The sequence below is a fragment of the Gekko japonicus genome, unplaced genomic scaffold, assembly GCF_001447785.1.
Source record: "Gekko japonicus isolate JY-2015 unplaced genomic scaffold, Gekko_japonicus_V1.1 scaffold544, whole genome shotgun sequence".
Taxonomy (NCBI): Eukaryota; Metazoa; Chordata; class Lepidosauria; order Squamata; family Gekkonidae; genus Gekko; species Gekko japonicus.
In genome coordinates, this window is record NW_015167550.1 from 490,924 (window position 1) to 511,693 (window position 20,770).

The 20,770-nt window shown below is 46.5% G+C and overlaps 1 protein-coding gene across 1 annotated transcript in view; it reads right to left on the bottom strand.

The window, feature by feature from the left end:
- ITGA3 (integrin subunit alpha 3) overlaps positions 1–20,770 on the bottom strand; it is a 115,854-nt gene that overhangs the window by 60,104 nt on the left and 34,980 nt on the right. The window contains exon 2 of the mRNA XM_015413677.1: positions 5,335–5,462. Within this exon, the coding sequence (XP_015269163.1) occupies positions 5,335–5,462 (128 nt within the window). The remainder of the gene's footprint in view (positions 1–5,334; positions 5,463–20,770) is intronic.

A 20,770-nucleotide genomic window follows, 5' to 3' on the forward strand; every position in this document is an offset into this window, starting at 1 on the left:
ATGCGAAGCTCCACTCTCTAGTCCTTTAAGGGACGGTTTTTCTCAGCCATCAAAAACAAGAGAACACAGATTCGATAGCTACCATAGATAAACAGCCTCCGTCAGAAAACACTGAAGAACAGTAACACAGGATTTGCATGGCACTTGTGTGAAACTAAGAATCACACTGTAGATACAAGATAAAGAATCAATGCTGTTGACCTTGATTTACATAGTTACTTGATTTATACCCCACCGTTCTCCTCAGTGGGGGCCCAAAGCATCAGTCGCCTCCTCCCCCACCACTATGGGTCTTAATTAAAGTTGCCAACCTCCAGGTGGGGCCTGGAGATTTTTCGCTATTACAACTGTTTTCCAAATGACAGAAATCAGTTCCCCTGGAGAAAATGGTTGCTTTGAAGGGTGGAGTCTCTGGTGTTGTATCCTGTTGAGGTCCCTCACTCCCCAAACCCTGCCCTCCCCAATATGGTTTGCAGCCCCTACCCCACTGGAGGTGGGGGTCCCAGCCACCAGGCCCTGCTCCCCCCTGCCACCATTCAGATGGATGGAGGGAGACTTACCAGGAGAAAGAGGAAAGCCCAGGCAACTTTACCAGTGTCTCACAGGAAGTGACATCATCACACCAGTGACATCCCCATGACTCAGAGCCAAAAACTCTATGGTACAAGTCATTTTTACAATAGAGTTTTTGCCCAAACATCAGAGCATCACAGCAATGTGATGCCAGCGACATGGCCTGGGCCCTCTTCTTTCTCCTGGTAAGTGCCCCACCCCTACCCCCTGCCAGTTGCCAGGAGGGACTCCCCAGGCTCCACCCTCAAAATCTCCAGGTACTTCCCATCCCAGAGCTGGCAACTTGAGTCCCCACTGGGGAGAAAGGTGTGGTGTAAATGAAGAAAAATAAATAAATAAATTGATGAGGGATGAGGGAATCATATTGCAGGCAACCAACTGAAGTCACATGCGTGAAGGTGGGATTTTGCAGCCAGGACTAAAGATTGTCCTTACTGTTAAGTTGACTACTTAACAAAGATTCAGAGAGTGATTTCACCAAGTGATTCAGCTTTAATGAACACAACCAGAACAGAACAACCAGAACAACTTTGCATTGCAGCTGGGCTTCTTTTAAACTCTCCCGGGCTAATGTGGCCACGCCTTACTGTACATAACAACCAATAGAGTTGTAACAATAATGTCCAATCATAGACGTTCCCTCTCAGGGAACTTGATGGTAGGTGATTGGTTGGCTCTTCCTGGGCTACCAATAGGGATTGCAAGATTAGGATCCTTGCCCAGGACGAAGATATACATGGTGTTTCAATTAGTGAGTACAAACACAGTTTTCCATTGCGTTGAATACACCACACTTACTGTGCCAAAGAGCTACTTAGCCTGCAATTATGTGTGTGTTTTTAACTACAGCCAGCTCACAAGCCAGACATAATGCCCCCCTTGCTTCTTGCCAGCCTCGGTGGTATACTGCCCCTGCACACAGAAATTTGATTTAGCTGTCATCACGGCCAGTAGACATCAACAGATTTATCCTCCCTGAATCTCGTTCATCCTTTTTATCAGCCACCAGTGCTGACGGAAGTCATACTTTGTCATGAACCTAGCGCAAATCAACTTAATGGAATGTCTCCCTTCCATGATAAGGCAGGGAGAAAAGAAAATCCATGATTGCTTTTTGTGATTTAATCCACTTCCATCATGTCTTCACCCTTCAGGTGTCCTGTTTTGCAAAGTCAAGTCCCCCGGCTGTGTTATCCTTTCCTGGTATGGAAGGCACGCCAACTCTTTGAAGTGGTCCAGTTCCTGCTTTTCTAAATCACATTTCTGGATCCAGAGTGGTATACTGGTTAGAATGTCAGAGTACGATTTGGGAGACCCAGGTTTGAGTATCCACTCTGCCATGGAAGTTTGCTGCCTAACCTACTTCCAAGGGTTGTTGTGAGGATAAAATGGAGAGAAGAAGAAGAAGACGACATTGGATTAATACCCCACCCTTCACTACCCAAAGGCATCTCAGAGCAGCTTACAATCTCCTTTCCCTTCCCCTCCCCACAACAGACACCCTGTGAGGTAGCTGGGGCTCAGAGAGCTCTGACAGAAACTGCCCTTGAGAGAACAGCTCTGAAAGAACTTGTGACTGACCCAAGGTCACACCAGGAACTGCATGTGGAGAAGCAGGGAATCAAACCTTGTTCTCCCAGATTACAGTCCATGCTCCTAACCACTACATCAAATTGGTTCTCATCACCTGCCTTTGAGGGCTTCAAACTGGATGCTGGATGGTCCTGTTTCCTACAACAGGAAGATACAGCATCCAGATCAGAGCCTTCAAAAACAGGCAGAGACCCAGTTGTGACCTCTCAAACTGAAAAGTTTGTCCACTTCTCTCCTAGAAGCTTGCCTTGGATCTCACCATCTTTATCCTTTCATATCATCTGCCATCTTGGCTAGCCAGCGTAATGTGGCAATCAGAGTGTTGGCTTATGATCTAGGAGACCCTGATTTGAATTCCTATCCTGCCATAAAAGCTCATTGGGTGGCCTTGGGTCGGGCATCCTCTCTCTCGGCCTATCCTAACTCACAGGATGGTTGTCGTGAAAATATAAGAGAGGAGGTGACAACAATGTAGTAAGCTGCTTTTGTCTCCATGCGGGAGAAAATGGAGGGGGGAGTTTAAAAATATCTAAATGAACATTTTACTGCTTTTCCAGACTCCAGATCTTTTATGAACAATTTAATTTGCCATGGTCCATAGATCAACTGTTCTCAAAATCTTAATTGTGAACATTTTCCAATCAGTTTATTAACCAGCCAGGGCTGCAAAAGAAGACCTATCCTCCAATCCATAACTGAATTTTACTTGGATTCCTTTGAGAGATATTTATCAAAAAACATCTGCAAGTCCAAATAAATCGTATCTACCTGTTGTTTTTACCTGCTGTCAAACTCGGGGCTTTGTTTGCCATGGAATTTATATGTTCTGTTTTCATTGCCTGTAACCATTCTGTATTGGGGCTGTGGGGGGCAGTTGGTGAGTGTGTGGATGCATGTGTGGGAAACTGCTTCACTTAGCCACTTATGTTTTCATTGCCTGTAACCATTGTGTATTTGGGCTGGGGGGGGGCAGTTGGTGAGTGTGTGGATGCGTGTGTGGGAAACTGCTTCACTTAGCCACTTCACAACTGTTTTCTTAAGGGGCCTCCCAAATGGGAAGAATGCAAATGACCTTGGACACCTGTCTCTGCAAGCCGGCCTGTCATAGATAATGAAACTGTAGGTTCACAGGTGTGTGTGGGGGGGGAGCATGCGCTAGATTTAGGCAGGCTGAGTGAATGGTTTGATTGGATAGGCCACTGGGGGGCTGTTTGAATTCTGTATAATACCAGAACTGGCACCAAACCAGTCAGTTCTGACACAGATGGTCTCAGCTTGACACATCTTCATATCTCAATGAACAAATTACTACCAGGAGAGTGTTGGTGAGAGTGAGTTTGTTCAAGAGTCTGACACCTGCAGGCATGTTGACACTCTCAATGAAACTCAAAAAGCTGGTGAGAGGAGACTCCTCTCCTCAAAAGCCATGCTGCCTTTTCCTCATCAAGGCTTGTTCTTTTATATGTAATAATTTAATAAACTGTAACAATGTTTTCCTTCAACTTTTCTGAGGCAAAAGTTAGCATCCTTAACTCTCTTAATCCCCCTAAAAATTATGATAATGTTACTTTCATTTAGTAAAACTGAATTTCTTTATTTGAAAGATCAACTATCTCACATCTGAGTTCTTTAGGAACTTTCAGAAAAATGCCAACTAGCCCAGATAAGTTGTAATGTTTAATTGGTCGGTTAACTTTAAAAGTGCACCGCTGATTGACATGTCTCTTCATCTTCCCCTGGAAACAATGGATCAGGTGTGAGTTTTGTCTGTGGTGATGACAGATATAAAGAATTTATTTTCCCCATCCTGCTTTAGTAACCCGGTGAAATTCCATAGTTTCTCCAACTGTCCTTTATGTTATTTTCTTTAAAATATTGTCACAGTGATCAGGTTTAGGCATAGTGGTCAGGTTTAGGCTTTTAGGCCATCTGGGCGTTGGCCACTATGTGACACAGAGTGTTGGACTGGATGGGACATTGGCCTGATCTGACATGGCTTCTCTTATGTTTCTTTGGGGGGGGGGGGGGTCCACAGCAATATAACCCAGATAGGTTCAATGTAGTTGGTCCCTGCTGGATTGCAAACACAAAAGCATCAAATACCTGAGTGGACTTTCCTCAGATGACTAATGTGCCATGTTCTTGATCTAGTGCCTATGCTAAGGAGTTCTTGATCCATGTATACTTCTATAAATTGTCTTTTTAGAGGACGTGGATCATAAATGTGCTATAACCTTTAGCCTTGAGCAAACCCAACAGGGCTCTTGAAAAAGAAAATCAGATCTTTAAGTTAGGAGGGAGAGGTAGAATGCTAGAATAACCAGTATATGAAGGGAATGGCAGGCAAAGCTTTTTATGGATCTAAAGGGCTTCTGAAAGATTTTTTACAGAAAGGGAAATGAGTTGCCAGTAATCCAGTCTATACCCAGATTTATACAACTGCACTAAAACATTTGCACAAGGGTGCTCCAGTGTATTGAGACCTCATGGGGGCAACTTCCTAGTAAAGGTCTCAGAACTAGGGATGGGCACGAACTGGGAAAGTGGAGGTTCATGGTTCAGGAGGTCCCACGAGCCACGAACTGGGATGAACCTCCCCTGCTTTGCAAACTGATTCGGGTTTGTGAGGTTTGGTCCCCGAGCCCAGCAGAATGGAGGGGGGGGAATCTTCCATTTAAAGGGAATGCTTGGAAGTGGGAGGGGGGCTGAGGGGGATTGCTGAAATGGGTTGCATCTATTTCAGCCTCTTAAATGCAATCCATTTCAGCGATCCCTCTCACTCCCCTTCCCCTGCTTCCCACCACAAACCTCCAAACCACGTTTATGGTCCTGGAAGGTTCATATAAGGCTGGGCATGAACCAAGGCTCACGAACTATGAACCGGGCTCAGTTCGTGACGGATTTAGGCTTGTAATTTGGTTTGTGCCCATCCCTACAACAACCAGCATTTGGGCTGAGGATACTTTATGGTATTATTAACATGTCAATGATTATAAAAGTTTAACTGTATAATTTCAGTGCTGTAAACAGGCTCTCTCTATACTGGCTCTTTGTCAATATTTTGCTCTGAGTGTTGATGCCGTTCAGTTTGAACCGCCCTGGCCTAGACTTCGATCAAGCTTTGAGCCCTGTCCAACTTGAGCTCTCCTCTTACACGAGGCCACGTACTTGAAACCTTGATGTTCACCCGTTGGCAGTCATCAGTGGCACTCGTCAATGGGCAGGCATACATGGCTCCTGTCTGCGTGGCATTTGGCAGCCCCTCGGCCACGTCACGGGGGGCTCCAGCAAGCAGCCTGGGAGTGGGAGAAAAAAATCAGGATTTAGTGGAAGCAAGATTCTTTTAGGCAATGTGAAGTCATTTTGGGAAACCCTGGTTAAAGTCCCCACTCTTCCATGGATGGTTGCTGTGTTACCTTGGGCTAGAGTTGCCAGCCTCCAGGTGGTATCAAAATAACACAGCACCGTGCATGTTGAATTATTAACTGTTATTTATGAATACAATAATAATGGTTTACTAAAGGTTGTCACCATTATAACATCATTAGAACACTGTTTATCTGTATGTGTCAATATCATGCAATATCTTTGCTTCTATGTATATGGTTTACAATAAGGTTAAAAAACCCCATAACTTATAAGGGCACACCAAGTCACCTAAACAATATTTACTAATAAAAGTTGTTGTTTCTTGTCTTTTTATGTTTCTATAAATGTGATGGCTGTTCTTGCTGAGATTGTGAAATTGACAAGGCAGCCATCACCTTTGAAAACATAGAGTGATGATGTGCTGCATGGGAATGGATTGAGGCAGTGGTTCCAGAGCAAAGTGAGGTTTTTGTTGAAACTGTGACCTTGAAGAAGATTACAAAAAACATGCTTATATCCAGAGAGTGCATCGGGGTGACACCTTTGGTGCTGCAATTTATAAAATGACAAGAACAAGGACTTTGTTAGTAAATATTATTTAGGTGACTTGGTGCGCCCTTATAAGTTATGTTTTGTCTAACCTCATTGAAAAGCATATACATGTAAGCAAAGATATTGGATGACATTGACACATCCTGATAAACAACGTTCTAATGATGTTATAATGGTGACAACCTTCAGTAAATCAGAATTATTGTATTAGTAAATAACAGTTACGTCTAACCTCATTGTAAACCATATGCATGTAAGCAAAGATATTGGATGACACTGACACATCCTGATAAACAACGTTCTAATGATGTTATAATGGTGACAACCTTCAGTAAATCAGAATTATTGTATTAGTAAATAACAGTTAATATGTCCTCGTACACAGTGGAGAGCTGTGTGGTTTTGATTCTACTTACACACTGTGGTCCTGTAGTTTTTTCTGCATTGAACCTCCAGGTGGTGGCTGGAGACTTCCTGGGATTACAACTGATCTCCAGGAACTGGGATTACAATTGACTTGGAACAAATGGCTGCTTGGAAAGATGGACTCTATGGAATTATACCCCACTGAAGTCCATGCCCTCCCCAAACTCGATCTTCTATAAGCTCCACTCCCAAAAGCTCCAGGTATTTCCCAACACAGAGCTGGAAACCCTACCTTGGCCCAGTCACACACTCTAATCTACCTCATAGGGTTGTTGTGAGGATAAAGCAGAGAAGAGGAGAAGTTCCAAGAGCATCATATTTCTTTCCCTGCTCCTGAATTCCTCTGATGCAAGAAATTGGGGCTGGAAATTTCCACTCGCAATGAAGAATACTTCTCTATACGCCTTCTTCTATACGCAGTCAACTATCACTGCCATCCTGGCATAGAAGCAGCTGGAGCCAGCAGTGTTCAGCATTCTGAAAACACAGCTGTATTTTTTTCCCCAGCACTGTGTGGTCTCATACGCCTTTTAGGTCAGAAGTGAAAGTATGCCAAGCGTACATTTCATAGTGACAGGTGGCAACAATGTAGGAAAAAATTAAGAGCAAATGTCATGGAGGAACACAAGAGTATGGGAGAGATGTCCAGCTGCAGTGATGCAGGAAACAATGCTGGAAAACATGTGGAAAGCAGAATTATTGCAGACATCCACAGCTACAAGAAAAGACTACAGTGGGGCAGTTATTCAAAGAATTGCACCCTTCTAACTCCATTGTCCTGATCTGGATAGTCCAGGCTAGCCTGATTTCATCAGATCTCGGAAACTGAGCAGGGTTGGCCCTGGCTAGGACTTGAATGGGAGACCTCCAAGGAATACCAGGGGTGCTGTGCAGAGGAACGGAATGGCAAACTCCCTCTGTTAAGTCTCTTGAAAACCCTGCAGGGTCGCCATAAGCTGGCTGTGATGCGATAGCACTTTATACTTCACACACACACAAACTCCATTGACTTCAATTGACTTAGAAGGCTGTACTTCTGCTTATGGTTGCAAAGCTGGGAATAACCAAGTTGAATTTTAAGAACTGTTTTTCTTGCTTTTATAGCATTATTAAAATACAAAACGTTTTGCCATTGTTATCCCAGTTGCCCACATGTCAGTCCTATGTAGCAGAAAGAAGAACTGAGGTTGACTGTGATGGGTCTGAGGGTACCACATAACTAAAAACCATAACGAGAACATCAATGATCCATTGCCTACCATTGTTAAAAATAAGATGCAGTTTCACCGAGTACAAATTTAATCAGCGCAGAGAATGCATAAATCTTTCTGTGTGGGCCATTTTGCAATGGATGTGCTCTTCCCCTTGCTGGTTGCCAACTTGCAGGTGGAACTAGATAGCCATTCCCCTCCCCAGACATTGCCCTCTTCAGATACTGCCCCCAAAGCTCCAGGAAGTTGACTAGCCAGATTTGGCAATCCTACCAAAAGGGCATTTTTTTTAAAAAAAAGCACTAAACTTATGTCTGGCTCATATCACTTTAGGATGCAGTTGGAAACTTAAGACCAAATGCTCTTCCATATAGGATAGTGGGGAGGGGGGTTGCCAGTCCCCAAGCCCCAGCGGGAGTTCCCCCACTTTTTGGGGCTTCTGCCCGCAGCTGGCGGGGGGGAACCTGCCCCCAAACAGCCATGTCCAGGTGCAACATCCCCAACTCAGTGATGTCACCCAGAAGTGATGTCATCACATTGGGGACACTGCATGCAATGCTCTGGTTTGAGGGCAAAACTCTATAGTAAATTTGGTAAATATGACAAAACTCTATGGTAAATAGAGTTTTGTCCTTAAACCAGAGCGTCACTGCGCCACATCGCTGATGTGATGACATCACTTCCAAGTGTGATGTCCCAGAATGCCCCCCAGTCCCCCTGCTGGCATGGTGAGGGGACCTGGCAACCTGAGAGAGAGAGATAGATAGATAGATGATAGATAGATAGATAGATAGATAGATAATATGACAAAACTCTATGGTAAATAGAGTTTTGTCCTTAAACCAGAGCATCACTGTGCCACATCGCTGATGTGATGATGTCACTTCCAGGTGATGTCATCACATTTGTGATGTCCCAGAATGCCCCCCAGTCCCCCTGCTGGTATGGTGAGGGAACCTGGCAACCTGAGAGAGAGAGATGATGGATAGATGGATAGATGGATAGATGGATGGAAGGATGGATGGATGGATAGATGATAGATAGATAGATAGATAGATAGATATAGACAGACAGACAGATAGATAGATAGACAGATGATAGATATAGATATACGTAGATATAGATATTTATGTATTTATCCCCCACTTTTCTGCCCAATGGGGACCCAAAGCTGCTTACAACATTGTTCTCTCCAGAAAGTGTGACTGACCCAAGGTTACCCACTGAACGTCCTTGGCAGAGAGGGGATTCAAGTCTGGATCTCCTAGATTCTAGTCAGACTCTCAAACCACTACACCCCAAATACAGAAGTCGATGGTAGGAAGAAGAATTCCAGCCTAGTTTTCTCCCTGACGTATTCCTAGCTGCAAGGGACAGAGGAGTGATCAGTCCGCACTGGAAGGAATGTGCCGTCTAGGTACAGATTCACACCTCAGCTAAAAGGTCACTAAAACAATCACTCAGGTAGATCTTGATTTTTATGCCCCCCAAAAGCAATAACGCAATGGGCGGTTTCTTAAGAAAAATAGGTCTGGGAAGTAATATGCTAGAGGTGTAAGAGGGGGTGATACAACAAGATCAAACCAGAAAACTGCCTCAAATTATAAGGGGACCGTGGAAGGGGATTTAATTATGTTGAAAGTTTGCTCTCTGATTACTCTTTTGCGTAAAACGACTCTGTGTTTGACATAAAAAGCACTTCTTGAAAGGCCAGCCCTGTTTCCTGAATGAGCAACAATTCTCCTTGAAGGACGGGATCTGAAATGAGCACTTAAGTATGAATTGAATTGAATTATTTATTACAGTCAAAGACAAGTTCGAAGATACATACAGTCACTTCAGTATGAGAAACAGAAGTTTCGAACTTGGAGACAGAACACTGTGAACTGATCAGACCTGTGAACCAGACTGGGCTGATCAGATGTGGGAGTAACAGACTTGCTGCCTTTCAGGAGTACTTGCTTGCTTCCATTGTTATCTGCTTGTATATTTGCAAAGCCAGAGAAGAGTATTTTGCCATTCCCTTGCTGCAGTAGATGTAGGGTCAGGTAGAGAAACAGACAAAACCATGTCCCTTTCCCTGTAATCAGGATGTTACAGACTGGTGTAGCAAGGCACACATCGTGTGAAGTTACCGCCTGCCCATGATATCTCCCATAGCCATCTGATTAACTGAAACAAGTGAGAAATGCCTACTCACTCTTCCTTTGGACATCCATTGTTAGGAGAAAGGTTGACCGGATACAGCACCCCTGCAAGAGGTCACAGAGGAACAGAGCCAGAGTGTGTTTCATCCAGTGACTCAGGTGTTTTCTCCCGGAAGGCTGTGAAATAGTTTCCACTCCAATCACTCAGTACAGGCAGGCACAGAAGAATGGGCAGGGGGTCACTGTCATGCCTGAGTCATAGACTCCGCTTCCTCATGCCACAGTCTCTTAGCAAGCTTGCAGGGGTTATGCCAGGCAAGACCGAGATTAATCAAGTGGGATTGTTTGATAGCTTCCATGCCCCCCTCTCTCGCTCATCTTCTCATTCCCCACTCTGTGCGGCTTTTTGTACATGCAACCAGTCTGCACGTATTAAACTTCTGTTCCCAATACAATGAAGGAAAGATATCCCTTTCTTTCAGTCCTTACACTGGCTCTCAATATGAACGTTCTGATTTTTAGTTCTAATATCACTGTACAGTGTGCAGTTCTGGAGGCCTCACTTCAAAAAGGATGTGGACAAAATCGAGAGGGTGCAGAAGAGAGCGACGAGGATGATCAGGGGCCTGGAGACTGAGCCCTACGAGGAAGGGCTAAGGGCCTTGGGAATGTTTAGTTTGGAGAGGAGGAGATTGAAGGTGGACATGATTGCTCTCCTTAAATATGTGAAAGGCTGACACTTGGAAGAGGGCAAGGAGCTGTTCCAGTTGGCAGCAGAGGATAGGACCCGAAGCAACGGGTTTAAATTACATGCAGAAAGGTATCGGCTGGATATTAGGAAAAACTGTTTCATGGTCAGAGTGGTTCAAAGGTGGAATCAGCTTCCTAGGGAGGTGGTGAGCTCCCCTTCACTGACAGCTTTCAATAAGAGACTGGATGAATGTTTGTCAGAGATGCTTTAGGCTGGTCCTGCATTGGGCAGGGGGTTGGACTAGATGGTCTGTATGGCCCCTTCCAACTCTGTAATTCTATGATCCTAACACATTTTCCACTAACTCCACTATGACCTAATACAGAGGTGTCAAACTCATTTGTGATGAGGGCCAAATCTGACGTGTCATTTTGTCAGGCCGGGCCATGTGTGCCATAAAATGTAATGCCAGGTACCGAAGATATAAACTTTATAAAGGACACAGGCAAACCCAAGTAACAATATTATTTTTTGCACCAAATACAAACAAAAACAATTGATTCCTAGCAGTGAAAGCAATTGATTTACCAGGGAGCCCACAAAAGCCCCAATAAATGTATTTAATCATATGCAAGACTAGGGTTTTTTTTGCAAGGGATGTCATAAAAAGGGGGAGCACCTTATATTTCCATACCTACCAGTTGCTTGCAGGCCAGGTAAGAGCCCGGGACAGGCTGGTTCTGGTCCCCGGGCCTTATGTTTGACACCCCTGACCTAATATGTTTTATCACACTATGACCTCATATTAATATGGCAATTTTCTTAAATTTCAGAAAGTTTCCTCCTGATCAGCTGTATTTATCCTATTTCATTACTTTCTTTGTTTGTGCCCCCAGAGAGGCTGGAACCTCTGACTTCTCTCACCAGTAGGTTTGCTATTTTCCCTCTCCCAGCAGGGAATCCCCCGCTTTGAGACTCCGACATCTGCTGGTGCTCAGTAGGCCAACAGTGGATAAATAAGACCCCCAAAAATTGCTGTCACACCAACAGCATGATACCACTTATCATGCCACTCTAGGATTCAGCGGAAACTCTATGGTAAAATCTGGAAATGACATCATGCCATGGGTGCAAAGGCACCTCCAGCGTATCCTTGTTTCCCCAGTCTCCCGCCAGGAGACTGGCAACAATACTAATCAGCCATGATGTGTAACACTTTTTGTGATGGGCCTCCACTCCTTTCCCCATCCTTTCTGTAACGTTCCCTATAAGAATGGACACAATGATTTTCTCCTCACATCTCTGAAGAAGTGAGCTCTGACTTACAAAAGCGCATATTTCAATAAATGTTTTTAGTCTTTAAAGGGCCACTGGACCTCTGTTTCATTTCACCACACAAACAATCCTTGCGCTTGCTTGGGTAGCAGCACACAAACCAGTGATACCTAACCAGTCCAAACGGAGAGGTGTTCCCGCCCTCCTTTCCTGTGCTGCATAGGATGACGGGTGCAACAGAGATAGCAGGTCGCTGCGTGTGTTCTGACAGTTACATTCTGCAGAACCCTAGGAGACACTGCACAGGCATCGCATCAATAGCACACAGCAGGGCCCTTGTAAGTCCTAGCTGAGGGCCTGCATCGCCACTCATGGCCAGCACCACCCATCATAATATGCCTTCATTCACTCACTCATTCATTCATTAAGGAGGAGGGCAGCCCTCCCTAGCACTCAATCAATGGTTTTTCCAAAACAAACCAGAAACCGAGAGGCTTCTGTTCCCTCCAGTATTTCCTCCTTTGTGTTCATTAAAACACATCCAAACTTCTGTCCCAAACTTCAAATCCATCTCTTGTTGGCAGAAGCCAAATCTGTAACCCTGGGAACAGGCACTTTCTCTTAAGGAACTACTTATCACATTTTTTTTTTACATGTGCAAGTTTTCCCACCGGGCCAAACAACAGTCCCCTGGGGCCATTTTGGGTCAGGAAGTCGTACACTCCTCTCCCCGCATGGCGTGGCCTCGATCCAAATCAGGCCCCCAGGCCCCATGAATTATGTTTCAACACAGAACTCCCCCACTGCATGCCTGATCAACAGGACCTGTGGTGGACCCACTTCCTTGGGACAGCCAGACATGTTGATTCAGCCAGAGACATTGGTTTTCCTTTACTGTTTGTTTACTCCACTTATACCTCCCCCTCTCTCCCCAATGGGGACCCAAAGCAACTTATATTATTCTCTTCTTCTCCAATTTATCCTGACAACAACCCTGTGAGGAAGGTTCAGTAGAGCAGATATGACAGGCCCAAGCAATACTCCAACAAGCTTCCATGCAGGGCTGCCAACCCCCAGGTGGCACCTGGAGATCTCCCGCTATTACAGTTGATCTCCAGATGACCAAGGTCAGTTCCCCTGAAGAAAATGGCTGCTCTTGAGGGTGGACTCTGTGACTTTATACTGTGCTGAGATCCTTCCCCTCCCCAAATCTCACCCTCCCTGGGCTCCACCCCCCAAATCTCCAGGTTTTCCCAACCCAGATCTGGCAACCCTATTTCCATGGCCAATTGGGGATTCAGTCCCGGATCTCCCATTTCCTGCTGCAGCACTCTCGCCACCACACAACATTGTCTCCACTGGTGGACCTACAATTTTTGGGACCCTAAAGCTCGAACTGCTATGGGGGCCCCTTCTCAACCGGCAGCAATAGGGCAATCGTGCCGCAAGCCCCCGAGAAAATTTTGAAATCTGACCAATTACAGGGACATTTTGAGGCCATATGAAACTGGTATTAGAGCATATCCTGAGGTCAATATTAAGTACTTCAACCCACTGGCTTATGATCCTGTCACTAAAATAGCCTTATTTTAATAACAAACACTTATAAAAACTTCAGGGCCCCTGAAGATTAAGCTTCATTAGTTTCACAGTAGATCCGCCCTCTTTCTGCTGTGTGCCTGCTTTCTGCTTCGGAGCTGGCGAGCCATTGCTGAACTGTTGGGGGTGGAGGGACACTGGGACAGCCAGGACTTCTTCATAACAGGGGGGGTTGGTCTGGATGGCCTTGGGGACCTCTTCTGGCTTGGTGCTTTGCTTTCTAAGTGTCCTTGGGTATCCAAACACGCACACGCTGGGGCTTTCTGTTCTCCGTCCGTCAAGCAGGCAGCAAGGGTCAGGGAAGTCGAACTCACATGACAAGGAAGTCATTGGCACGAAAGACAATAGTTTTGAGTGCGTGCCAGGAGCTGTACCCGTCCTGCTAGGAAGAGGAAGGAGGGGAGGTGACATTCCAAGGGCAGAACCAGGGAGTGGGACGAATTCTGCTTTGCTGTGTGTGTATCTCCCGTTAGCCCGGAGAGAGTTGGCTGCATCAAAATGTGGCTTTTGTGTAGGCCCTTGTGTGTGCGGCAAAATGGGAGGGAGGGAGAATGTCGTGTGTGGGGGGAGCGATAATAAAGGGACGGGACAGTGTCTCGAGGGAGGATGGCGGTGACCTCAAATGTCAGCTTAGCCCGGAATTTGGGAGCCGTGTGAAAATCTTCTGCGTGCCTCTCACTGGCTGGCTTCCGTAACTAAATATCATCTCTTCCTGCAGTTTATGTGTCCATGAAACAGGGTGGCTGAATTAATACTTCTTCTTTGCAAGGGACAGAAAGACCAGTATCCTCAGAAAGGATATTGCAAAGCTTGGGGGGGGGGGACGTGCAGAAGAGGACAACAGATGACTAAAGGCTGGAGCTCCTTTCCTATGAGGTAAGGGCTTAAAAGCCAGAGCATTTTCAGGTTAGGAAGAAAACAACAATGGGCAGGGACATGATAGAGGTTAGGCATGGGGTGGAGAAATTAGATCCAGCAAGGTTTCTCTTCCCCTCCAATAACAGGACACCCATGCTTCCAGGGCAACTGGGTTGGCCATTGTGTGAAACAGGATCCTGCTGCACTAGATGGACCACTGGTCTGATCCAGCAGTGGTCTTTGTATCACCACCTCCTATTCAGATGACTCAGGGGAGGGAGACACACTCTGCTATGCTCTGGTTCTGAATTCTGCAAAAGTAAGCTGCAGAAGAAGAGTAGGGGTTATATTATATCCAGAGACTGAGGGTGCTCATGAAATCCCATGCATATAACCATGTGGAGTAGAGGTCCAAGGTATAGATGGAACAGTGTGTCTGGGCCGGTGATGCTCTGTCTTCTTGGTGCTTTGGGGGCAACAGTGAGAGGGTTTTTGCCTTCTGGAGTTCTGGACCTGCTGGTGGACCTCCTGATGGCACCTGGGTTTTGGCCACTGAGTGATGCCAAGTGTTGGCCTGGACGGGCCACTGGCCTGATCCAACATGGCTTCTCATATGTTCTTATAGGAATACCCCTCTATCACACAGCATAGGTTTCTAAAACAACACATCTCTGGATCTGACTTCTCAAGGATAGCCCATGTGGTGTAGTTAGGCTTACCAGTAGGCAAGCTCCTGGTAATTGTTGCCAATGCCCGCCAACACTCATCTGGTCAACAGGTGGAAGCAGGCTAGCAAAACAGGGGAGGTGAATCTCCATTGCTGTGCAATCATGTTACTTCCAGGGTGACCCAGAAGTACTGCCATCATACGGGGACAATGCTCTGGCATTCACCCCGAAACTCATAGTTCCCCCTCTCCCCCATTCATGCACATGATTTTAGCCCCTTTCACCTACAAACAATGACATTCTGGGATCTGCCACAACTCAAGTTGGTAGGTTTGCCAACTCCAAAATGGAAAATTCCTAGAGATTTGGGGGTAAAGACTGGAGAGGGGTAGGATGAGGGGAGGAACTTCAGTGTGGTATAATGCCGTAGTCCACCCTCCAAAGCAACCACTTTCTCCAGGGCAACTAATCTTTGTAGTGTGAAGATCAGACGTAATTCCAGGAGATCTCCATGTCCCCCCTGGAAGCTGGCAACCCTCAGCATTGGAGGTAACAAATTTTTCCTTGTTTCCTATCAAAGGACACATTTCTGCTTACACTCAGGATTTTCCTTGGAGCTGACTCAGCTTGGATGCTGGCCTCTTGGAAAACCACTGAAAAGGCCTTATGCAGCATTCTGTGTGCCTCGTTTCTCATTTACAAGTTCTTAATTAAGTTTATGGGCCAGACTGTAGATGGGCAGCATCTTACAGCAGCTCAGTCATCTGCTGCACAGGGGGGAAAGTTTTACGTGTGGTGCTAGCAACATGGAGCTCATTCACAGTTCAATGGCTGTTGCAAAGGGCTGTATGCACCCAGCAACATGCCTCCATTGGTCCTTTTTGCCCTGCATAGGATAGGAATGATAGGAAGGACATTCCGCACAGGTCAGACTGTCCAGTGACTGTGATGTGACCAGTTTAACTACAGTGACCAGTTTAACTACAGCTTCTCACATATCTGACTTGGCTAGCTTGTTTGAGCTATTTGTTCTGCAAACATTTTCCTTTGTTTTGCAGAGCGCTTGGTCTTCAAGTAGGGCATGCTATTTCCAGATTACCCCAACAGACTGTCGCAAGGGTTTATCCTGCCCTGCAAAAGGGCATAGACTGGGATGCCTTTTTTGTTCCGCTGCCATTCTATGAAATCCAAATGTCAACACAGCAGATCTCAGTCTTACAAAAGCCTGGGCGATTTTTTTTGCTTCGTTAGGATTCATCCCTTTTTCAATGCTGCTTTCCTAACTTGGCCAAAGTTTTGGGTTTGGCATTAGCAAGCTGGCCCGGAGCGTCCAGCGAATGCCGCAAACTCTCCCTCCGGGCATCTCCTCCCCTGGCGCCAAGGGTGGCACAGTTGCAAAGCCAGTCCAAAAGGGATAGGCAGCGGTGCCAGCTAAGCGAAGCGTGGAAACAGCAAGGGAGAGACGTCAAGGAGAGGCCTCGGGGGTGCCGGCCTCCAGGCAAGCGTCATCCGGCCAGCCCGGCCAAGATGCTCGGAGCACAGATCAGCTGCTGGAAGAAAGTGGCAGGGAGGAGCTGAGCTGGCAGGGCAGGAGAACAAGGAGGGGAAAATAGAATAAACATACCTTTCAACCCCTCCACTTTAATGAAACAGAACAGCTACGGAGCCAGCCCCAGTACAATGACTTAATCCACCCCGCAGGGGAAAAAACAAAAGGTAAAACCCTATCCTGTCAGATTTCCTGAAGGATCCGAGCTTCGGTCTTCCTCAGAGGCTTTCCCCCAGGATCATGAAGGGGGCAAGAAGATGCCTAAGACAGGCGCTTGGCACTTTTCCTTGCCTCGCAGAAGGGGAGCTTGGAAATAAGGGAGGCTCTCTCGCCAGCTTCTTCCCGAGGTCGACACACTGCGCCAACGTTTGATTTGTCCCCCCCCCCTTTAATCATTTTATTGGTTGCCTTTCATTTCGTTCCAGCCCTCCCAGCCAAGTTTCAGACCAGGAGGAGAAAGGGTCCCTATTCCGGAGGCCAATTAAAGCCCTTCTTTGCAAACGAGGAACAGGGAAATATTTGGCAGCCACAGGAGGCAGGCTACAGAACGGAGTGGGCCTGGGGACTTGCATTTGATTTCCCCCAGTTTGGCAACTGGGAACCCGAAATCACATGAGTTCATAGAAGAAAGCACTCTGTGCAAGCAAGGAAATTGTGGAGCTCCTCCATATTTAACAGTAGGGTTGCTAGTGTTACCAACCTCCAGGGGGTGGCTGGTAGGGTTGCCATCTCCCAGCCCCCAGGGGGGGTTCCCCAGGCCCGTAGCCAGGATTTTTTAAAGTCATGGGGCATTTAAATGTCTTAGGGGGCACTGGCTATTAAATTTCATCTGGGGGAGAAGGCCCTGACACCCTGGGCTGGATGGGAAGTCAGGGGGCCAAGCCCCGAGATGCCCTACTGTAGCTACAGTCCTGGGGTTCCCCCACTTTGGGGGGCTCGGATCCAAGCCACACCTCCAAACAAGGACACAATGATGTCACCCGGAAGTGATGTCATCATGTCAGGGACATCAGGGTGACACTCTAGGTTTTGGGCAAACTCTACGGTTTTGAAGGCAAAAAATTAATAATAGAGTTTTGCCCAAAAACTAGAGCATCACACCCCTGATGTCCCCAAAGTGATGAAGTCACTTTTGGGTAGGGCTGCCAAGTGGGGGCAGGAGGGTGGGTAAACCCCCGTTTTGGAGACCCGATTTCCGCCGCCGCGGAATCGGGCCCCAGGGGGAACTCCGCCCCCCGAAGCACAGCGTGGCTGCGTCACTAGAGGTGACGCAACCACATCGATCACGTTGGGGCCGTGGCCCCGATCGTCAGAGTGAAAACTCTATGGTTTTCCCACCGATGATCGGGACCACGCCCTCAATGTGTCGACGTCACTCATCACTTCCGGTGACGTCCTGGTGGCGCACACAAACGTCCAACGACAGCTCCCGGAGCCCGGCGAGGCTCTCCCGCCGCCAAGGTAAATAGACTTGGCAACCCTACTTTTGGGTGATGTCATCATGGTGCACATGCCAGAAGATCCCAGAGAAGTGGGTGGATCCCCCCCGCTGGTAGCTTGGTAGGACCTGACAACCCTAGTAACACCTGGAGATCTCCCAGTAGTTCACCTGGGAAAATGGCCGCTTTGGAAAGTGAACTCTATAGCATTATACCCCCTTGAAGTCCCTCCCCTTTCCAAACCCCACCCTCCTCAGGCTCCACCCCCAAAATATCCAGGTATTTCTCATCCCGGGGCTGGCAACCCCAGGGGTTGCCACTCTCCTGGTGTGTGGCCTGGAGATCTCCTGAAATAACAACCAATCTCCCAGCTACAGAGATCAGTTCCCCTGGAGTAAATGGCAGCTTTGGAGGGTGGACTCTATGGTATCAGATTGCCACTGAGCTCCCCCCCCCCCCCGAAACTCTGCCCCCAAATCTCCAGAAATTTGCTAACCAGAGATGTCAAGTCAACCCATGAAATCCAAGAATGACTGGCAAGAACTACACAGAGGCAGAAATGTATCAGTACAATCCTTTTGGGTGACACTCCAAGGCTTGACTAAGGTACCCGTCACATTATCACCTGACTCACTCTTTATTCCCCTCCTCTCTCCCGCATCCTCAAACCAAAACAGCATTAGTGAGGCACCGTAGCCTAGATGGTCAGCTAAAAACAAGGACAAAGTCCTTTTATTAGGACCAACCTCTGACACAAGTGTATGGAGCTGTGGCTAGAAGCCCCCAGTTTGCAGAAATCCCAAGGAAATGATATCCAAGATCCAGAGTTGCTTACAAGGAGATTTTAACAAGCAATGATCAAGCATACAGAATGAGCAGGCTAAGCTCCTACCCACTGGGTCTCAAATGCACACATCAACAGTGAAGCTTGCCAGAATCCAAGACAACATGCATAACTAAAACTAGGCATCTTATACACTAAGTGCCGGCTATGAGACAAAAGAGCATTAATAAAGGTATCCCAAACACTATGATGAGCCAGGCCATCTTGCACCTGGCGTCCAGTGGTGAGAAGAAACAACTCAGGCTTTGAAGATAAGTGCTGCTAAGAAGCATGAGAGAGAGAAATATTCCCTTGAGAGCGATCTAATGCGGTCCCCTCACAGAACTCAAGTCGATTAAAAGGTCAAGCACCAGCCTATAACAAAGATGGAGTTACACAGGCTATACAACAAGATATTGTGCAAGGTTTCTAGTTTACCAGAGCTCTCGGTATGTCCCTCAAACAGCATTATGCTCAATGGACCAACATCTACTGGTGGCCCCCGGCTTGAAGGAGGTCCACTTAACCTCAACCAGAGCCAGAGCTTTCTTGGCTCTGACTAAGTTTGCCAGGTCAGATCGACCTGGCAGCAGGGGAGGGACAGGGACTTTACAGGAGTGGGGGGAGCCATGCAGCATAAGGATGTCACATGGAAGTGATGCCATCACATCAGTGACGCTCTGTTATTTTGGGCAAAACTCTATGGCTACCATAGAGTTTTGCCCAAAAACCAGAGCGTCACCACACAGCATCACCGACATAATGACATCACTTCTGTGTTTGGGGGTGAGATTTCCCTCCGCCTCATCTCCCAAGGGATAGGAGGGCCCTGCAGGACTTATTACAGTTTCGCAGGGCCTGTAAAATGGAGGTGTTCCATCAGGCCTACGGTTGAGGCAGCAGAGTTCAATCAATATTGGCCTCCCCCATCGTGCTTCCATCTTTTATGGCTTTTACCCAACGGTCCTCCTCCTGTCACACTGGTTACAATCGGCTATGCACATATATGGAGTGGACTTATGGCGCCATAAATGATGTCTGGGCTCCAAACTGGTTTTTAATTGGATTTAATTATTTATTATATTGTGCTGAGTCTTTTATTGTAATTTATTATAATGTAACCTGCCCTTAGCCTTGCTACACAGGGGAGGGAGGGCTAGAAACTCAATAAATAAATAAATAAATACCTCATCAGGCTGAGTGTTTCAAAGCTGAAAAAGATAGGTGGAAAGTAGATTTTTCAGGCCATGGTGTTAAAGGTCTGCTTGTATGCTTCATGCCTTTAACACCATGGCCTGAAGAATCTGCTTTCCACACTCCCGTCTTTTTAAATTTTGTTAACATCCAGGCTGATGAAGAGTTCTGGTGAGCTCAAAATCTTGCGCAGTGTTGCATGTCAATTTGTTTGGTCCCTAATAAAAACGTATTACCTGTGTTTCATTCCTGTTTTTGGATCCTGCATCTACCGATATGACTCTACATTTTTTTTTCCTATTTAGATGGTCAGCCACCTTTCTTGGTTCTCTCCAAACATTCTCGCCAATTTGGGCGAGCTATAATAATTATATTAAAGATCCAGGTGCATTCAATTCTGCTGATTCATTTCCATCTGACTTCCCTGCCAGCTCTCCCATATTGAGTTGGGTATAGCGCATGATTTTAAGACTGAGATTGCTCCCACTTCAAGATCTGATCTTACAGTTTGGCTATTATTTGGGGTAACTTTCTCTTCTCCAAAGTTTCTTCAACAATAGCCCTGTTCATGCAACATATCTGGGTAGAATCAACGCGTGGAGGGGTGGAAGGATCAGTGGTCCCAACCCATGTGCCTACATAGAACTTGCATGCATATGGGCTGTATTTGGGGGACAGGGGACTGATGCCATTCCTCCTGATCAATGATCATACCTAGATATGGTGTGTGAACAGGGCTTATGTAGTTACCTCTTAAAAGATGCTTTCTAAAAGCTGAACACTCTAGAGATCAAAATGAGGCA